At 41.8% G+C, this 18,863-nt stretch overlaps 1 protein-coding gene across 5 annotated transcripts in view; it reads right to left on the bottom strand.

The window, feature by feature from the left end:
* tox2 (TOX high mobility group box family member 2) overlaps positions 1–18,863 on the bottom strand; it is a 62,986-nt gene that overhangs the window by 22,533 nt on the left and 21,590 nt on the right. For all 5 annotated transcript variants that reach the window (XM_085924763.1, XM_085924767.1, XM_085924764.1 and 2 more), the window contains 2 exons: positions 11,754–11,813; positions 52–381 (listed from right to left, as the gene is read on the bottom strand). In XM_085924763.1, the coding sequence (XP_085780889.1) occupies positions 52–381; positions 11,754–11,813 (390 nt within the window). The remainder of the gene's footprint in view (positions 1–51; positions 382–11,753; positions 11,814–18,863) is intronic.

The following is an 18,863-nucleotide window of genomic DNA, read 5'->3' as shown; positions in this document are numbered from 1 at the left end:
GATTGTTGTTTTTAATGATCTCGCCATTGGGAATCGCCGGTTTGTACTCACCGAGTGCATTTGGCCGGAGACCAGCTGGCCGTCTTGTGCCAGCATGTTGGACATCATCAAGGTGGGCAGCTCCGGGTAGGAATAAGGGTTGATGAGGCCATTGTGCGACAGCGAGTGACAGAGGTAGCCTGTGGAGTCGTGCTCCATCAGGTGTAGGAGGGGAGGTTCCGGGTGGTTAGGTGGAGTGATGGGTGGGATCTCATAGTCTTCGTCGCCGGCTCCGTTGCCGCTGGCCGTTCCGCCACCGCTGCCTCCACCGCCACCTCCGCCGCCGCCTCCTGCTCCTCCGCCGTTGCTGCCGCTACCGCCGCCAGTCTGAGTTGTGTAGTTCTGAGGAAGACACAGAGTCATTTGAAATGTAGAAACGTTGTGGTTTGGAGACAACATTAGCTACAGGTAGATAAAGGTGAGCCTATCCTAGCATGTTTGGACCAGACACAGTGTTCACCCTGGTCTGTCCACCAGAGTCTCAGTAAGATCTGATTGGAAGAGAAGTTGGATCTACCCTGGACTGGTGACTAGTCAATTACAGGGCAATACAGTAAACAAACAAATATTACCATTCACGTTTGCGCCTGTGGACAATTTGAAGTCTCAAGAAAGTTTTGGGAGTCTAAGAAGAAGCTGGAGTACCAGTAAAGCTGGAGATGAGATTCAAACGGCAAATCCCTAACCCAAACTGAGAAGCAGACTAAGTGTGTGCTAAGCACCATTCTTTAAAAGATTCCTATTTTTGAATGTTTCATGTTTTTACGCAAAGGTATGAAAATAAAGCCTGGTTCATCTGTTTTCAGTTAAGAAAAGTAGAAACGGCACCTCAAGCTATGACCCTTATGCATATTATCCCAAATGGACTCCAGACACCAGAAACTCATACCAAAAGTAATGTGCAAAAAAACAAAACAAGAAAAAAACCCAACATGCTCACTAAAAAAAAAAAAAGACACTAATGAAGATTTGCTGCTAAATATCAAAACATAAGCACATGTGCACCGTGATTAGATCAGGGAGAAAAAAAAAATCAAAGTTAACGATAAGATAATTGCTGATGATAATCTTTTCGAGAAATCTAATCAGGCATTAGCTGACTTTGATCAGAAGCAGGGGAAAAAACTCAAAATCACTCAATTTGTTCTTTCAGCAGGCTTTCATGACCCAGTACACTGAGATAGTTGGAAGATGACAACACTTCTCCAAAACCTTTACTAATTCACTTTCAATTCAAATTTTCTTCCAAGTCATTTTTCGCAACAAAAAAAAAAAAAAGAGCGCACAAAAACCCAAAAGGTACTTGAACGCAAACACGACGTGTCCAATCAGCTCCACAAAGACACCCAGAGAGAAAAAAAATAGCCAGCGGAGTCAACAGGGAACGAAAAAGCAATCTTGAGCTGAAACGACTCCCATTGTAATGACTGTGTCAAATTAATCATCACAAATAATATTCCGGTGTCAGCCATTCAAGAGTTTTTTAATAGAATTTTTATGATTCACGTCATGCGGCATACATCAAACAGTCAGTCCGGCAACATTTCTCAAATCAATTCAATATCATCTTTGTGTAGGCTGTCATGCTCAGCGGCAGAGTGGTCATTTATCTCGGTGGCAGATACTTTTGGAGGAGAAGAAGAGGATGGGTGTGAGAGAGAGAGAGAGAGAGACAGAGAGAGAGAGAGAGAGACAGAGAGAGAGCGAGAGAGACAGAGCGAGAGAGACAGAGCGAGCGAGAGAGAGCGAGAGAGAGAATGTTGTGTTGTCATTTTTCTTCAAGGTGAATGCATTGTTTGCCCGGTTCAACTGTTCCACTGTACTTTGAAATACAATACATTAAAATACCATACACATTTAAAATACAATAAATATGTCAAACTTAACTATAGTTTTAATTTGAAATGTTCCAGACTTTGCAAACCTACATACCAGAATCTCTCAATATATAACATTACCGTTTAATATGAATTCATGGGCCAATAAAAAACAAATTATACAACATCCAATCCTGGACTAAGAAGGTAAAAAAAAATGTCCATCCAATAAAAATCCACGTGCAAAGCAGCCAATAGAACAGCTGCATCATTTTACACACACGAGAGAGAATGTTGTAGCTTTCAGCAGAATTGAAATCCATTTGAAATCCTTTGAGCCAGGCTTTTAATTGGACATTTTATCCTCTTTCCTTACACTTAATGCGAAAGGAACAAGGTGATCACTTCCAGTCTCGACATGAGTTTTCGGCCTCCGTCCTTTGAAGACAGATGTTTGTGTGTGTGTGTGTGTGTGTGTGTGTACAAACCTTTTGGGATCACTTGTGTTATTGTTTGGTCTAATGGATGAGAAAAGCAACATTTCCTGAGATTCAATGTCCCTCATAATTGTTGGAAGGAAATGGGATTGTCCGCTGTAAACATCCAAGCCATTGTGCGCGTCCCTCGCCATTGTGCTCTAACGGGTGCCATCTTTGAGTGATCATGGAGCGTGTTCACCTTTTTTTGTTTGCCCTTTTTCTAAGTGTATATCCACAAAAGCAGCGATAGTTTCCTGCTTGCATTGGACTCGATGATAAAATGTAAATATGCCAAAGACATCCCCAGTTGGATTGTGGCTTGATAAATCATTTATACATCTCCATTGTGCATGCATGTGTTTTTTGCATGTAAAATTGCACACTGTACTGTACTGTACTGCACTGTACTCTGAATAATATTATTATTTTATTTTTGCAACAAAATTGTAATGAATGGTATCAAATAAAAATCAGCCATATTGGTGGAATGACTTGATCCATGATTTTGGTCAATGTTGTTTGTTTCTAGGTATGGAAACATAAACGTAAGGAAACAAAAAACAAACAAGTAAAACAAACAGAAAAAGGAATAAAACTGTCTCAAATGACCTTTTAAAATATATAAAAAAATATAGTATTGCAAATTGAGTATACCACCATAAACATGATACTTTCCCACATAGACAATGAAAATAACTAATCAATTTTTACTACATCATTAGCTTCTATATGATATGGGTTATTATTTGACTGGGGAATAGGGAACTTGGCTTCCACGGTGGGAGCTGCAGTAACATTTTAATTAAGCGCCGCGTCTCTGGACCGTAACAGTTGCATTGCAGCGCACCTTCCGTCGGAGGGAAACAGATGAAGAGACAGTTGGCGTGGGACAGAACGAGGAAATATCATTGATTGGGGAGCGCTCCAGCTTGTCTTTTTATTTTGGCACTCATCTAATCCTCCCTCTGTAGCCTTTCCTGCGCAGTCAAGGCCTTCTGGAGATGATATTGACTGTGGCTAATGGCTCATTAGCTGCACTTTTTTTTTCTTATTAGATTATTGTTAGAACACTTGCACGTATTGGCATCCAGGACAAAACGGGATTATAACGTATAATAATTCTATCATGCTATATTTACGGCGATAATACATGAAGATTGAGCTGAAAATAGATTTACATGTCGAAACAGGCAAAAGCGTCTTGAACTGGATGGATGGATGGATGGATGATACTTTGGAAAGCTAAATAAAAATGTTTATTATTTGATAAGGATTCTCTGGTAACCTAGACACATGTTGGGCAATCGCCCTGGCTTGGCTTCCGCTAGGCCGCGTGCCACTTTGAATTAGTTGCTGGCGGAGCGAGAGATGACCCGCCCTCATCTTTTTGCAACATGCATTAGTACGCCACTCAGAGCCTGGTACCGCCCGAGGTTAAACACAAATTATATCATTTCTGTCATCCAATCAAATCACACTGGTCCCGCTCTGACTCGCTGGACGCATAATGAAATATGACATGGCGCAAACGCAGCTGACGCTAATCGGCCTTGACGCGCCATCAGATGCCGGTGACCCCGTGAACCCCGTCTGACAAGTGAGACAAGCGGTGGGAACAGGATACGACATAGCGAAGACAGAAAGGAGACAGAAAAGATCGAAAGTATCGGTGGCGGCGGCCGGTATATGAAACTAAAAAGGTTTGTTGTCGGAATCTTAAGTCACTAGATAACAGAATGATTTACCCGAGTTTGTCTTTCTTCTTCTTTGTTAATAAGCAAAAAGGTGAATGTGGACATCTGCATACTTTTGCACCATTATTGCCTTCCATGCTCCGTTTTATGAAACCACTCAGACCACATGATGTCTTCTGTGGTCAACGTTGGCAAGATAGCGCCATTACCGTGTCCATCAGGCACCAAGCAAGGTATAGGGTAGCTGTAAGCAGATGCCTGGCACTCATCAGTCTTTGCTGTACTCCGCCAGAATGCTCTTTGTAGTGCCTCTGACATGATCGTGTGGCACAAGATGAGCTCTGGTTTTAATTAAGCCCAACTTGACAGCGAACAGAGATGGATGGTGTTGTAGAATGGGCTTCTCTGTGTTCCATGTAAAGTGGGACTCTAGCAACACTATAAACAAGACCATTTGTAAATAAACGGGGGGGAGATGAGATAAAAAGTGGCCGACTTTGTCTGCTTGCCTCTTTGGAAGCTAGCAGCGTAGCGTCAGAGGTAATGGCAGCATGAGTGGAGTTTGAAGTGTGATTCAGCAGTGTGACCAAGCCTTTCAATAGGCAGAAAAGTGCATTCTAGTGTTAAGGCAGATCTGTCCCACTCCTAACAGAGGTAATGAAGGGTACTTTATTTTTTCAAACGTTAAGTGTACCGCAAAACCTGTTGTGTGCTAGTAGCCCAAACCTGAAGACAGAACTTGTGTCCTAACCTCCATCATTGGAAAAGAGCCTTAAAATGAGAATACATGCACCGATAATCAGGTCAATTTTGACAACACTTTGTTGGGGTGTGTTTCTATTCCCTCTCTGATTGAGTTGGGGAAAAAAGTCACAGGCGATCATAATATATGTCGACTCTGGCAAATCCTCAAATGTAAATCAAGAGTAATCTATCAGCCATCTATCGCTCTACCCATCTATCTCTCTCTCTCGCCATCTATCTATCTCTCGAAGTCTATCTTTCTGATATTTCCGTTTTTGAATGTTTCCCAAGTAGATTGGGAATGAAGAAACCTTATTACCACACGGGGATGACGGGATAATTGTTCAGGATAAAACTTTTGATGACTTTGGTTGGAAAGTGTGAGAAATGCCCAAATTTGGATCGATTATGGGAAAAGTGTTCCCAATTTTTAAGCTGATAAAAACAAAGCGCAAACCAGCTTGGTAGTGCAGAGTGCCGGTCATGTTGAGGCTGCTGTGTGTTTAGCGGGCAGGCACAGGAAGGAAGTTTCAAATGAGGAGCATAATCACAGACGCTGCCTGACAGGGCGCATTTAGGATTACATTGGCCGGCGTACAATTTTATTCCCCCTTTTACTCCTCTTCCATTTCTTTAATTTATTGGCGACTATCTTCTCTCCACAGCAGGCGCTCAAACATACAATGCAAATAAAATAATAAAAATCTCTTTTAAAGCGAGTTCACTCATCTTGCTTTTTCTTCCTCCCACAGCCTAACTGGCTATTAGCAAGCGCACAATGGCGCTACTGTGCGCGCACAACAAAACAAATTATTGTTGCAAGAAAAGGTAAATGGAGAATACCAAAAAATGTACCCAAAAAAAAAGAAAAAAAAAGCCTGCAGCGTTTGGACTGAGTGAGTGGAACAATGTAGGGAATAACAAAAGGAGCGCTGATGGTGCAGTCACGCAGACAAACCGGCATTATTCGCAGAATTGTTAGGATTCTGTCACCCACAAATAACTGTGCTTTAAACAAACAGAGGGGTGTTAAATCCTCCGTTCGTTCCTATGAGCGTAATAGCCATTGAAAGGCTTTTTGTGCACATTTCATACATATGTCAGATTTTTCAACATTTAACTTTTGGCTGCTTTCTTGGTATCACTGTGCGCTTAAGGGGCGGAGAGTCCATGAGGCTGTGTATGAGTGACTGGCAGAGCTGGTGCCAACAGGACGCTAACATCTGTGCCCTTGTGCTCTTGGTTGTCATTGTTGGCCGCGAGGCTGGTGGCGAGCGGACGGGACGGCTCATTGCTGGTGTCAATGAACTCCGCTGTTTGGCACAGAGATGATCATCATCGCTAAGAACGTGAAGGTTGATACCAACATTGATACCAACTTCCTATTTCAAATGCTCAATTTAAATTCGTGACTTGTCAGGCCAAATGAAAATAGGTATATATTATAGAGTCAAATATAATAGAGGTAAATATTATTATAATTGATATTATTATAATCTGTTCCAAGGGTGATAGAACTCCGGCCATCATTTAAATTTTAACAATTATTTTGGGGAATAGCTACTTTACAGCTGTACAAACCCAAATCAGTTTTTAAAAATATTTTGGTGTATTCATTCATTATCCAGATAATGAAGATGAGTTTCAAATGATATTAAAGTGTTTTAGGATCATGGTTTGAATTATTAATGTAACCCTTGAGAACATTTAATTTCCTATAGAATCTCAGAATATTGTTCATCACAGCTTCAGATCCTTTCCTATCCTGACTTTCAAAATTAATTGGATGCAACATTACCATCCTCAGAATTTCCCAAGAATTTCAGATTTAGAAGATAAGGCACAATGACTTGTTTCTCACCGTTTTTCTGCCCTCGCAGAGTTGGTTAAGGTTTCCCTCTCTCCCTCCCCGGCCCCCTTTCTCATGTGTGTCTCCTCTTCCCACCATATGTTTCTGATGAGCCATTGTCGAACACGATCCCTGAACTCTTTTATGTGCAACCTTTAACAAATCTATCACATTTGGGCCTCTATGTTCTGAATTAAAGTTCCATTCCAACCTTTCCAGTCGGGATGAGTAATACTCTCGTTGGCAGGCGCCCAGAGTCCCCCAAAAACCCACGGACGTCTGGAGATGTCGACGTGCCGGAATTAGTCCGGCTTCAGCCGTGTGTGACTGACAGGAAGCAAAGTGATTGGGGCAGGGGGGTGTTCTGGTATCTTTGGATCGGTGTGCTGATTAAAGCGCAGGGGTTTTGTAAACTCCCGCCGTTCGGCGCCCTACGCCGGCGTGCGGGCCCTGCTGGTCTGAATTACAGCTCGGCCACATTAGGTTGATTTACGGCTTCCTTTTGCTGTTTAGGTAGGGCGGGGGGGGGGGTTTGTCCGGAGTGGTTGCCCCGGTCTTTTTTTCATTGATTCCTCACTTCAATTCCTCCCTTCACCTGACTCACCTCATCTGCACATTGATCTGGTAGCTCCTCATCTACTGGTTTTCATTTTCCTTCCTCCCCACAAGCAATTTCCATCGTGGAAAACAGCAAACGTCCGCCTGACTTGACGCAATGTCTCCACACCGTTTCCCACCGACTGCACCTTCCCTCCCCTCTGCATCCCGCCCCCCACCCTCTGATACATCTTTTGTGAAAATGAAAACAAGCGGCAGTCTGCCAAAATATTTCTATAGCCCGCGTGCTGACAATGCAGGGACAGGGAGACAAAGCAAAAAGATGCGCAGGCATATTTGTGGCGGTGGCAGAGAGATGGAAAGCGTTTTCTCTCACTCTCGTTTTTTGCTTTCTCTCCGTGGCCTCGGTGCAGTCGTTCACCGGCAACCTTTTAATGCATCATGTCCATTTAAGAGCTCTCTTAAAAAAATGAAAAGTCGGACATGGCACCATACATGGGCGGGCGTATGTTTGTGTAAGGCCCTCAGTGCCCTTGGTGATGAGATGAAACTAATGGCAGCCTTAATGTGTTTGTGTAGGCCTTCGCATCCTATTGGACAGACACAGCACTCACATCACAAGGCCTGCTATTGAGATATTTAGTCTTTTGAGTCCTGACCTGAGATTCAAACATAGAACCGCTTAACTGTGAAGCAGGCATGCTACCCACTCGACGACCGTGCTGCCGTTTATTAAATCACAATTAATTATTCAACCACTGGTGCAGTACAACTTACATCTGATTAGTTTTTTTCCACTGAACCATCAATAGTTTATGTGATCGATCCTATTTTGATTGAACCGGCCAAGTAGCGGAAAAGACTGTCGGGTAAGTACATGTTTGAGGAACTATTCAAGTGTTTTGTGATGTTATTTGCAGTTAGGCTCCGTCATCCACTGTTACTATATGACCATCATATGGATATATGACCAAAATTGCTTAGCGGCTCTTTTATTATCCATGAAAGCATCTGCTTGCCGTTGCAGTAATTAAAGACAAATCAGCAAACGAGCCACTAAAACATAAATCCAATCATTCACAAGCAGATGTTTCCTTTTTTGTACCTGTTTTACTTGGAGGGCAACGTATTCACTTAAAAGTGAAAGAAATATGCAAATGTGCTCCTTTCAACTCGGCAATCCATAATGTTTCAGCTTTGATGCCGCGAGCCGGATGCGAACTCGGTACTAGTGAGGCTGGCTGGCTGAGCTAAACACGCCACACGTAGTGCATGCTAAAACCACATGCGGCGGCGGCGTTTTTTTGGCTACAGAAACGCAACAGCGGCAGCCAATCAATAAAACCTTGTTACACTAATTGCAAGATCATAATCTCCGATTCCTACTTCAGCTGAATATCCAAACAGTCACTCCATTAGCGGAATTATTCCCCCGTGCTGTTCATCCGACTCTCAACCTCTCCTCCCTTCCATTTGCTCATCCACCCCCCCCACCCCTTATGACATATTCCTCTTGTTAAACGGATTCATAAGTCAGACAAGACGACATCAAAGCGAAGAATCGTCAAGGTAAAGTGCCGATGAAGTTTTTTTTCCAGTTGGCCCGCGATGCCGTGAGAAGGCAACCTTTGAATGCGGCTGCTGTTCCGCTCACTATCAGCAAGTGAAATCCCACTTCAGACGAAGGTCTCGCAAGGAGGGCAAAAGAGGCACTCCAAATTCATTGCTCATATTAAAGCGTCAACGATGAGGTTTTTATGTTTGAGCAGGGTTGGGGGCAGGGTTGGTGTTTTCCTGCTTGTCTGGAGACGATGAATGATCACAGCGGAAAGACAAAGAACGGAATCCATGAATCTCTGTCACCTCGTGCCCATGAGAGGGAATGAACTTGAGGAAAGTCCCTCTATAGAATGAACAGTGATGCAATGTCCGTCCATTTGTGCTTTCAACTTGGAACTCATAGGATGAAGGAAGGGGGGGGGGGGGGCTCCAGTTTGGTGACTGACCAAAAAGCTACAGATATGTTCCATCCACCATCAATCAATCAATCAATCAATCAATCAATCAATCAATCAATCAATCAATCACATCTATTCACACAATATATTCTGTCTTCTAATATTAAAATTAACTTTGGTTGACTGCTGTTGTGTATAAAACAACTACAACAAAAGAAAGGCGGGGCCAGATTCACACGATGGGGTGCAGCTTTGAACATCCTGTGCGAAAGAACATATTCGCATTCACTTTCTACACAGTGTGCATGCCGAGCTGCTGACCCAAATGCATTTCAATGCAATGAGGTGTGAAGGAGAAAGAGAGAAACTAGGAAAAAGAGCAAATGAGGGGGAGTCAAAGAACTAGAAGAAGAAAAAGCAGCAAAAACAGGAAAGTCAGCTTTAGCCTATACAATTTTGTATTTGTGTTTTTTCTTTTTAAGCCTGAACATGTTGCGAATACTGTTGCTGTGCACGCAGTAGTGTTTTGGTCAAGAATTCAAGGACCTTCTAGAAATATCCTCACTGCTCTATCAACTCTCCGTATGGTAACTTTCACTGCATGGTCATGTTTTTATGCACACATGCAGACTTTTTAAGACTTTTCAATTTGGAATGGAGCTAATGAAGAACAAGGTGACAAGAAGAAGTTTAATGGGACCATATTATCAAAAACTGCCTTTTTAATTATAGCTATTCTGTTTACATTCATTTATTTATTGTTGCAAAGAACAATAAGCATCTAGCATGAACCCATGTTACAGAAACGACTGGATTCACATGAGGCATACTAGCCTAAATAGCATGTTAGCACAAATCGACGTGACATCAGACACAGGCAAACAAATCCACGTACTACCCAAATGGGTTACACGTCACGGATTGTTTGCAATTAGCTCCGTCTCCGACTGGAGCTGTCAGATGAAAGAAGGCGAGGACTTGGTGAAGTAGCAAACGGAGCAAGGCGCATGTCAAACATAAGGTCACTGGGAGTAAACATACGTGGCAAAGCAAAGTCGTCGCTTTCACGCCATTTGACTCGCTCGGTGAACCCCCGCCCGTCTTTCTGGCCCTGTCAATCATCTACGCCACATTTGCAAGGCTTTTATCTGTTCTCCAGTACGACGGCAAAAACGCAGAGTGCACATCAGCACATCTTGTAATCACTCAGTGGCAAGTGCTGTAAGACGCTGAATTCGGAGTTGTTAAAAAAAGCTGTGGATCTAAAGAGTTCTTTGACAGCTGGGAAAATGTGACGGATAACTGCGTTCAAAATCACCGTCTGACATCCGTCGATTTAAAAGCAGAGATCTTCCCAATTGACTTCATAAATCGTAAGCAAATAAAAAAAATGATAAAGCCGCACGATCCACTCTGTCTCATTCCGGGCTCAGAGCCACACTTTTAATAAAGTGGCGCATTAAGAAATTAACCAGCGTAAAAAGCAGTAAATTCAACAGAAACATAAAACTAGTGTGGGCCGTGAGTCGGCTGCGGTAATTACAATTGACAGAGACAAATTCACAACTCCCCCGTGGATGTCAGATGGGCTTATTTCCCAAACTCTGACAAATCTGCCTGTCCAAACACAACCATATGCTCACCCAGTTGTTCGGGACCAGCTGTGCCGCTGCAGAGATTCAAGCCGGGCAGGGTTGCCATGCACATACCCCCCCAAACTCTATTCTACTTGCCACTACAATAAGGTCCAAATCACTCAAAAGTGAAGCCGTGCTTTATGATGACTAAACAATTCAAACGAAGTGAACGTCATAGTCAGTTATCTCCATGGCTGCCACTCAAATTTTGTTTTTTTTGTCTATTAAAATGACCGCTGTTAGAGGTTGTCAAACAAATATAGTATAGTGCCAATAAGCATTGGGACGTCTGCTAGGACAAAAGTTCTAAAAATATCTTATCAGAGATGGAACATTATGAAGGGCAGGTACCAATACCAGGTATCGGTATCGGGCTGATACTGGCCTAAATTTACCGTATCGGGGTACTCGAAGAGGCTGCCGATAGCAGCCCTGATACTTAAGGCAAAAATAATTTCGGATATCGAGTACGTGCACGATATTGTGGCACTATGGCGAATGATAATGTATATTAGAAAAGGCCACATTTTTTGGGACTAAGATGAAATTTTATAAATCAAAATTAGGCAACAAGGGACACATTATCTCTAATATATCGGTCTGAAAAAAGTGACATTCACAATTGTGTTTATTATGTAACTATGGTATGTTTTCAAAAAGTACAATAAGGCCGAGCGCTGTGTTTTCCATTCTAATAAAAACAACATTTTTTTTGGAAGGGCTGGAGCAGATTAATTGTATTTATATACATTGCAATGTGTTTTGAGTACAAATGACTTACAGATGATGTGATTTGGAAAATATGCAACAGCAAAAACATAAATATGCGGCCATGACCCTCCACAACTAATGGGCCAAATTCAACTACCTAATCCCAGACCTGCAAAGATCTTATCTCACGCTAATGTATCAGCTCAACATACTTCCTTGACACCAATCTTCCACTCAACACACAAGGCGAGAAGCACAGGAACTCACCTGGCCGGGCGTGAGGAACTCATGGCTGTTTTCATTCATGTACATGTTGTCACCATCAAACTGCAACCAGAGGAGGAAACAATTAGACAAGCGGGAGGCTGAAGAGAGGCAAACAGCTCCCCAGTCAGTCTGCGGAGAAACCACGGCGACGCAGCAGCCTAATGACTACAAGTCGTCGGCTTACGGACCTCTGCGCTCTGGTGTGTGGCAGTAATTACAGTTCATTAGAGACACGCGTAATTAGGCCTTGTCAAAGCTTGTGTAACTCACACTTTTCCCCTCAGCGTGCCTCAAGCTTCAAACTGTGTGTGTGTGTGTGTGTGTGTGTGTGTGTGTGTGTGTGTGTGTGTGTGTGTGTGCACGACTTACAAAGTGACAAAGGCATAACAGGCTGTCAAATAAGCTGTCAAATAGCGTTTCACTCCTCTTGCAGTGTTTTATCACTTCAGGTTCATTGAATACACGATTTGAAGTTGCTTTGAGCACACTACAAAAAAAAATGTTTTCATGTCACAACATTATATAGTTCATATTTATGTTTTCATTTAAAAAAAAAAATGAATTGCCTTGGAAAAATACAACTCAAATTATCACTGTTACAGGAAAATTTAATTTGGTGAATTACTTTTATTCTGTGAGGCCTTTTTTTTCTTGAAAAAATGACAGTAGTTTCCAGTATGCTGCTATTTCATTTTTGCTTTTTTTCTGACACAATGAATAAAATAAAAACTGAATAAAAGCACTATTTAAATCTTAGTTTCCCATTTTTGGATAAAGCAATGAAAATTAACATGGTTTTGATCCGATTCATCAATTAATCGACAAAGTTAATCGAAAAATTAATCGATTATTCAATGAATCATTATTTTCAGCCCTAATGGCTCGACATCTTAAAGACAGTATTTCCTTTTATTATTTGCCAAAAATGCCGACACAAGTGTTTGCAGTTGAGTAAAACACGACACGCTCTTAACACAACAGTAGCAGCTGTATTTTATCTCAAGGCTTCACGGACGTTGCGCTTTGCTTCCTTGTAAGTGGCGGCTGCCAAAAAGTGTGACACAGACACAAGGACGGACATCTGGTCCAATGTCTGCGTTGTGTTGCTGCGTCTGTCTTTCAAGCTGCGGGCCTCTGGCTGCGACCTCGCCGTTAATCGCGCAACAACCAAATAAACCGCAGGCACCCTGGACACTTTCATGTGCTCTCCGTTGCCACAGAACACCCACTTAAACATTCACCCACTCGCTGCTTTTTCTTTTAGCTCAGGGGTACACCTCTGTCTTCTCTGTAAGACCTAAAAGCTCGCTTATGTTTGATCGGGAGCTGTGAATCAGCACCATTGGCCTTTTGTCAACCGTATGGCAAAGTGCAAAAATTATTTTAGGCTCGCTCACACATTTTTTTGGCTCGAAGGAGAGTTGGGAAAGGTTGGGAGGACGTTGTGCTCTTGTGAGAAAATACCAAATAGGCCACTTTGCTAACTGCCTGGGAAAAGAATCCAAAACGGCATTCTAATACAAGAATGAAGCTATCATATTAAAAAGACAAAGACAGTCTCTTTTTTTTTTCTACCAGGATAATGTGATCATTTTCACAATACCCAAACATCACAATACGATATTAGCACGGTATGAATTTCAAGGTGACGATATAACAAAGCTCAAACTCATATTAATGTAAAAAAAAAAAAAAAGCTCATGATATTGGAATAAAAAGCACAATATTGTGCTTTTTATACATAAGAAGGCAAAACGCTTTGGAAAATGGATGGATGGATGAGGAAAAAATATATAATTCCAGAACAATCAATTTTTTGAGAAAACCAAACTCACAATGAACTTGGGAATTTACATGAAAAAGTACAAAAGTCACCTTTCCAAGAATAAAAAGTAGTCTCATGTTATTCTAGTGCGCATATTTATTTGTGCATGTATGATGTCACATTAGTTTGCGGTAAGACGTTATATAGCCTAGCTGATTCTACCTATGGGCCTAAAAATAAAGGTGGTTTGTTTGCACGGAATCATTTCAAAGCTACAAAGGCAGTCAGAGCCACAAACAAGCAGTCCACTTTCTTGCAACATTATTCAAATGAAATCCCCAATTCCATTTCCATGTTATCATTGGCCCCGTGATGGAAGTTCTTTGAACAGCAAATGGTTTCATTCCGAGAGCGCCGTTAGTTGGCGTCGGGAACAATCATTACATTTTGCATCAGGTTGCTGAGGGGTAGAAAAAAAAAAAAAAAAAAGGAAATCACTTCCTTTGTTGCTCTCGAAAAACGACTTCACACTGCGTCCTTAACGCGCGGCCATGGAGCCGACAGTGTCTGTGAATGGCCTATTTTCACACCTGCAAATCTGCGCTCGATGCGTAATGCAAAAAAAAAAAGAAAAAAGGTAGCAGATAATTATACAGCACGGCAAAGAGCAAAATGGAGTCACAGAGGGCAGAATAACACACAATATCTACATTGAGGGGTCCAAAAAATGTGCATGGCTCTCTGTGGTCACAAAGCGGTCATTTGGGCAAAGTGGGCTGTAATTATGTTACAGTGCGGATACAGTCGAGATCTCTGCGTGGAATGAAAGCTCTGCATACTCGCAGGTTAGTCGTGTTTACCCACGGCTAAATTGAATTTAATAGTCTGACGTCAATGTGGGTAATGACTTATTCTTATATTTCCACATGCTCAACATTAACGGTGAAAAAAAACAAATCCAAGACATGATGTGACATACAAAGATTTAATAAAACAAAATGGCTGCAGCTGCAACAGAGCGTCAGAGAAAAATACATTTTACGTGTATGAGAAAAATGCGGTAAGATGAAAAAAAACAACGTTTTTTTCTAACTGTGTATTGTTCCTAAAAAGATAATATGGTAGCAATCTTATAAGAATAAAGTAATAGTTGTCATTTGAAAAAAATATCAATTAGATTTTTTGTTTTTGTTTATGGTGGGAAGCATCCCCAGTTTTTCTTGGATTTTTTTTTCAAAGTTTATTCTCGTTTCTTTGGTTTTAAAAAAACATTCCCATATTCGATTTATGGAGTAACATGTGTCTCCCAAAAACCTAACCTATAGATCAGATCATTTCTCCAGTTACCCCGATGTACTCACTGTGAACCTGTTGACGCACAGCAAAGAGCGAATGGCACAGTTCCTCGTTTCATTGTGTGTTTGCCTTCCTCGGTCTTAGAGGTCATCAATCACAGCGTTCAACACAATGGAGGGGAAGAAAACAGACACGCAGAGAAGGACGGATGGATGGCTGAATAGATAGACAGGATGGATGGATGGAAGTGAAATGCTCCAGTGAAGATATTTTCAACGACTTCGTGAACAAGCCACGTCGCAGACGCCCGCTTTGCATAGTAGCAGTGCAAATATACGCGAGAGGAGGTAAAATAATCAAATGGCCGATTTGCTAGCGATGTAATGCAGTAAGTCTTAGCAAAGTCACCAACAAAATAATGATGAGAGACAAAAAAAACGATGGCAATATATTTCTTTCATGTTTGCTGAGCTGGAGGCAGGCAGGATGTAAGAGTTGAGGAAAACAACACAGACAACCGTAATTGTCATTTGAAAAGCAAACTGTAATTTCTTACCAGAAATTGCATGTGTACCCCAGCTCACCCCTCAAACGCACTACCACCACTATTTGACAATAAGGACAGCAGTCCAAAGACCTGTGTCAGGACTGTGGTCATGAGAGCATTCACGTTGACTGGCTGCACACACATACACACTCAAATGCATACATAACCAAATAGAGAGAGTAATGGGGGATGGTGCACTGCACAGTAGATATGGATTGCCTTTGTGAATATATCCACTGCTACATTTCACCTCTACGTGCGTGTGTGTGTGTGTGTGTGTGTGTGTGTGTGTGTGTGTGTGCCTAATGTGCATGTTGAGAGTGATATATTCTCTGCAAACACCACCGCACTGTTTGTGTAATAGGACCTGACTAATAATACACAGCGCTGATCCCTGCCAGATGAAGATAACACTTCCTATGATATTTATTTTTTTCCCAGAGCCAAAACCACACCCACAGGTCCGATAGAGCGCACAGAAATATGGTATTCATTAGTTTGAAACTTGAAAAAAAGACATGATGTTTAATTGCATATCTGCTTTTTTTAAACATCCAACTGAATGTATATACGATTAGATTGCTTCTATGAGTAAATAAAACAGTTGAAAAATAAAAGAACTACAAAATAATATAATAAAAACACAACAGATTTTTCTACATAAAAAATGGAAGGAATAATAATAATTGCTTTTTAAAATTAACAATCAAAAATTTGAAAAATAATCAAATAATTTGTTCTCTTTTTTCACTTGACAAAAATAAAAGGCGTCAGTAATGTAAAATGATTGTTTTGCTTTCCAATTTTCCGATTTTTGGCTTCGTAAATAAAATACATTTAATAAAACAGGCTTCTAACGTGTCACATGGCAACAAAAGAGAGGAAAAATAAGAAAGCAGGGAGGGAGACCCAAACAAACAGGACCTCAAACAATAAATAGAAGACATGAGCTCCATTTGTAATGGACTGTCAGCTACGAGCTGAGAGAAGAAATGAAACGAAGGCAAGCGAGTGAACGGCTCCCCTGAGAAGACGCATCCCCCGTCTTGCTTATGATGGACTTAATTGCCTCCATCAGTGTTAAGATGTAACATTCGTCTTAGCTTTATTGCCAGGCTTTATGGTCTTGTCCATCACGCCGAGGGGGCTTTCAAATGATGCCTTGACATAATGAGGCAGGTTACAGAGCCGTCGAGGTGATCCGGAGGCTGCTGGGGGTATATTTAGAAAATCAGAGGAGGCTAGCCAACATTGTTTTGATGGAGAAGTTGACGCTTTCGTGCGCACGTGACCCCCCCTCCCAAAAAAAAAAAAAAAAACTGGGCCGGGTATGGTGTAGGGTTTCCCATGGTTGCACAATTGCACCATTGTTCATATTGTTAACTTATTAAAAACAAAGCTAATGTATTGCTGATTATATGCTATGACACCCCTGGTGCTCACCTTCTCCTTCACCCTCCCTCCATTAAAAAAAACAAAAGAAAAATCTGGTACCTTTGCCTTAGAAAATACAGATGATCTTAATGATAACAAACAACTGCTGCTGAGCACCAATGGTTGGCAACACGTACGTAAAAGTTCTCAAATTCCATTTTTTTTCCATAACCTATTTCTAACATAGCCATCAATGTTCACTATTCTAGTGTAGCAGAGAAACCACGAAACATACAAACAAGTGTACTTATTGAATGTGAGCTGCCCTCATTTATTCCCAGAAATCCATTTCTTTCTACCTTTGTGCTCTTTCATCCTGAAGATAAATTATTTTACTTCACCAGACCTTGAGAAAGTGAGAGTGGAAAGAAATGTGACTCTTTTCTTATTCTACTTTGGTTTCATTTCAACTTGATTGCACGGTGATCCGCACACAGTCAAACAAAAAAATGATGAGGGGGACTCTGGCTGAATTAGTCGACTTCACTGGGGAAGGGAGAAGCTTTGTCGGCATCCTCTTGGGAAAGGGGAGGGGGCTGGGGACCCTTGAAAGGTTCCCATTGTGCGCCCGGTGTGATGATATATGCAAGTGGATTGGATGGATTTAATGAAACATGGGCTCAAGTCATCACGTGAGTGCAAGCAAGAGAAATTGAAATGATAAGTCACAGTCACGGGTGGAATTTCAGCTCGGAGGTCCATTATTCATGTGTGCTTTCCGCACAACTCGGGTCACTTTATTTGCTTGTCGAGTGTCAAAGTAAAATGCTGAATGTTGTTTTATGGCTTGTGTAAACTGGAATAAATTAATGTCTGTTGGGTTATTTGTCATTCGTTTAAATGTCCAGTGTTGCGTCGAGGTCTTAAGCCATCATTGAATTTGCCTTTGAAGCAAGTCTAATAAAGTGAATTTTGTGCGCAGTACCCAGCTCAGCATTTTATTTGCATCGCCTTCCACTTTTGTACGTATGTGACAAAATGGCGGCACTCCCAGGGTTGAAAATATTTGTTCAATCCCATCAGAGTTTGGATTAAAATTATGATCGGATGGACTGTTCTAACCAAAATAATAAAATCAGAATGGGCTTGATCGGGTCCAAATATTCCGAATGGCTTGAGTACATGAATTATTTTCTGTTCCGTTTTTAAACTCTAAATGTTGCATCCAGTTCTGTCAACAGAACACAATCTGACATTCAGGATACATTTGATGTTCTTTCCATCACTGCCACGCTCACATCCAGCCGGAATATTCTATTACCAAAGTAATTGCGCACGCCGGCCCTGACAAGAGCTCATTAAAGCGTAATTATACACATGTTGTTTTGTACAAACATCTCCATTTGAGTCTCGCTGCCTTGTAATTGTTCTGCGGGGACGAGCGGCGCGGGTTTTTGCAGATGGGAGACGAGAGGAAGAGAAAGCACTACAGAGGAGAGAGAGAGAGAGAAAGAGAGAGAGAGAAAGAGAGAGAGAGAAAGAGAAAGAGAGAGAGAGGAAGAGAGAGAGAGGAAGAGAGAGAGTGGAAAGTGGAAGTAGGTCATGCCTCTCCATAAACAAGGCATGGTTTCTAAAATAATATAGCCATCCATTGGAAGTAATGCCAAACAAGTGAGCGAATGCAGAGCTCATGTAATATTTACAGAGCACTAATACATAGATGGCAGCTTTTCTTTTTCTGGGGAAGGCCCCTCCCCTTTTAAGCCAGAGGTTTCTTTTCTCCTTTTTCATCATCTTTGGCTCTACCCCCCCCCCCCCCCCCTCCCTTGCCTTCTTGCCATTTGAATTTCAGAGAGAGCCAACTACATTTATATGGCAGGGAATGTTTGTGCATGGGTGTGTGTGTGTGAGTTCCTTTCTGCTCCTCCTCCCCACTGCCAGCCTCTATGCTCATTGGCTTCACCCATACATTTTTTTTTTTTTTTTTGCAGGGCCCTATTTGCAGCATGGCCGATGATACCGCCACAGAGAATTGACCGTTTAAATAAGTCTTCAAGGCCCAGCTGGTGATGTGAGGTCACCAGGCACTTGTTCAATGTCCGAGCACAGCGTGTAGCCCCCCGAGTGC

This window comes from Syngnathus leptorhynchus, chromosome 11, assembly GCF_054491065.1.
Source record: "Syngnathus leptorhynchus isolate UIUO chromosome 11, UIUO_Slep, whole genome shotgun sequence".
Classification (NCBI taxonomy): Eukaryota; Metazoa; Chordata; class Actinopteri; order Syngnathiformes; family Syngnathidae; genus Syngnathus; species Syngnathus leptorhynchus.
The sequence above is the reverse complement of the archived record's forward strand: the minus strand, read 5'-3'. Positions and strand labels throughout refer to the sequence as shown.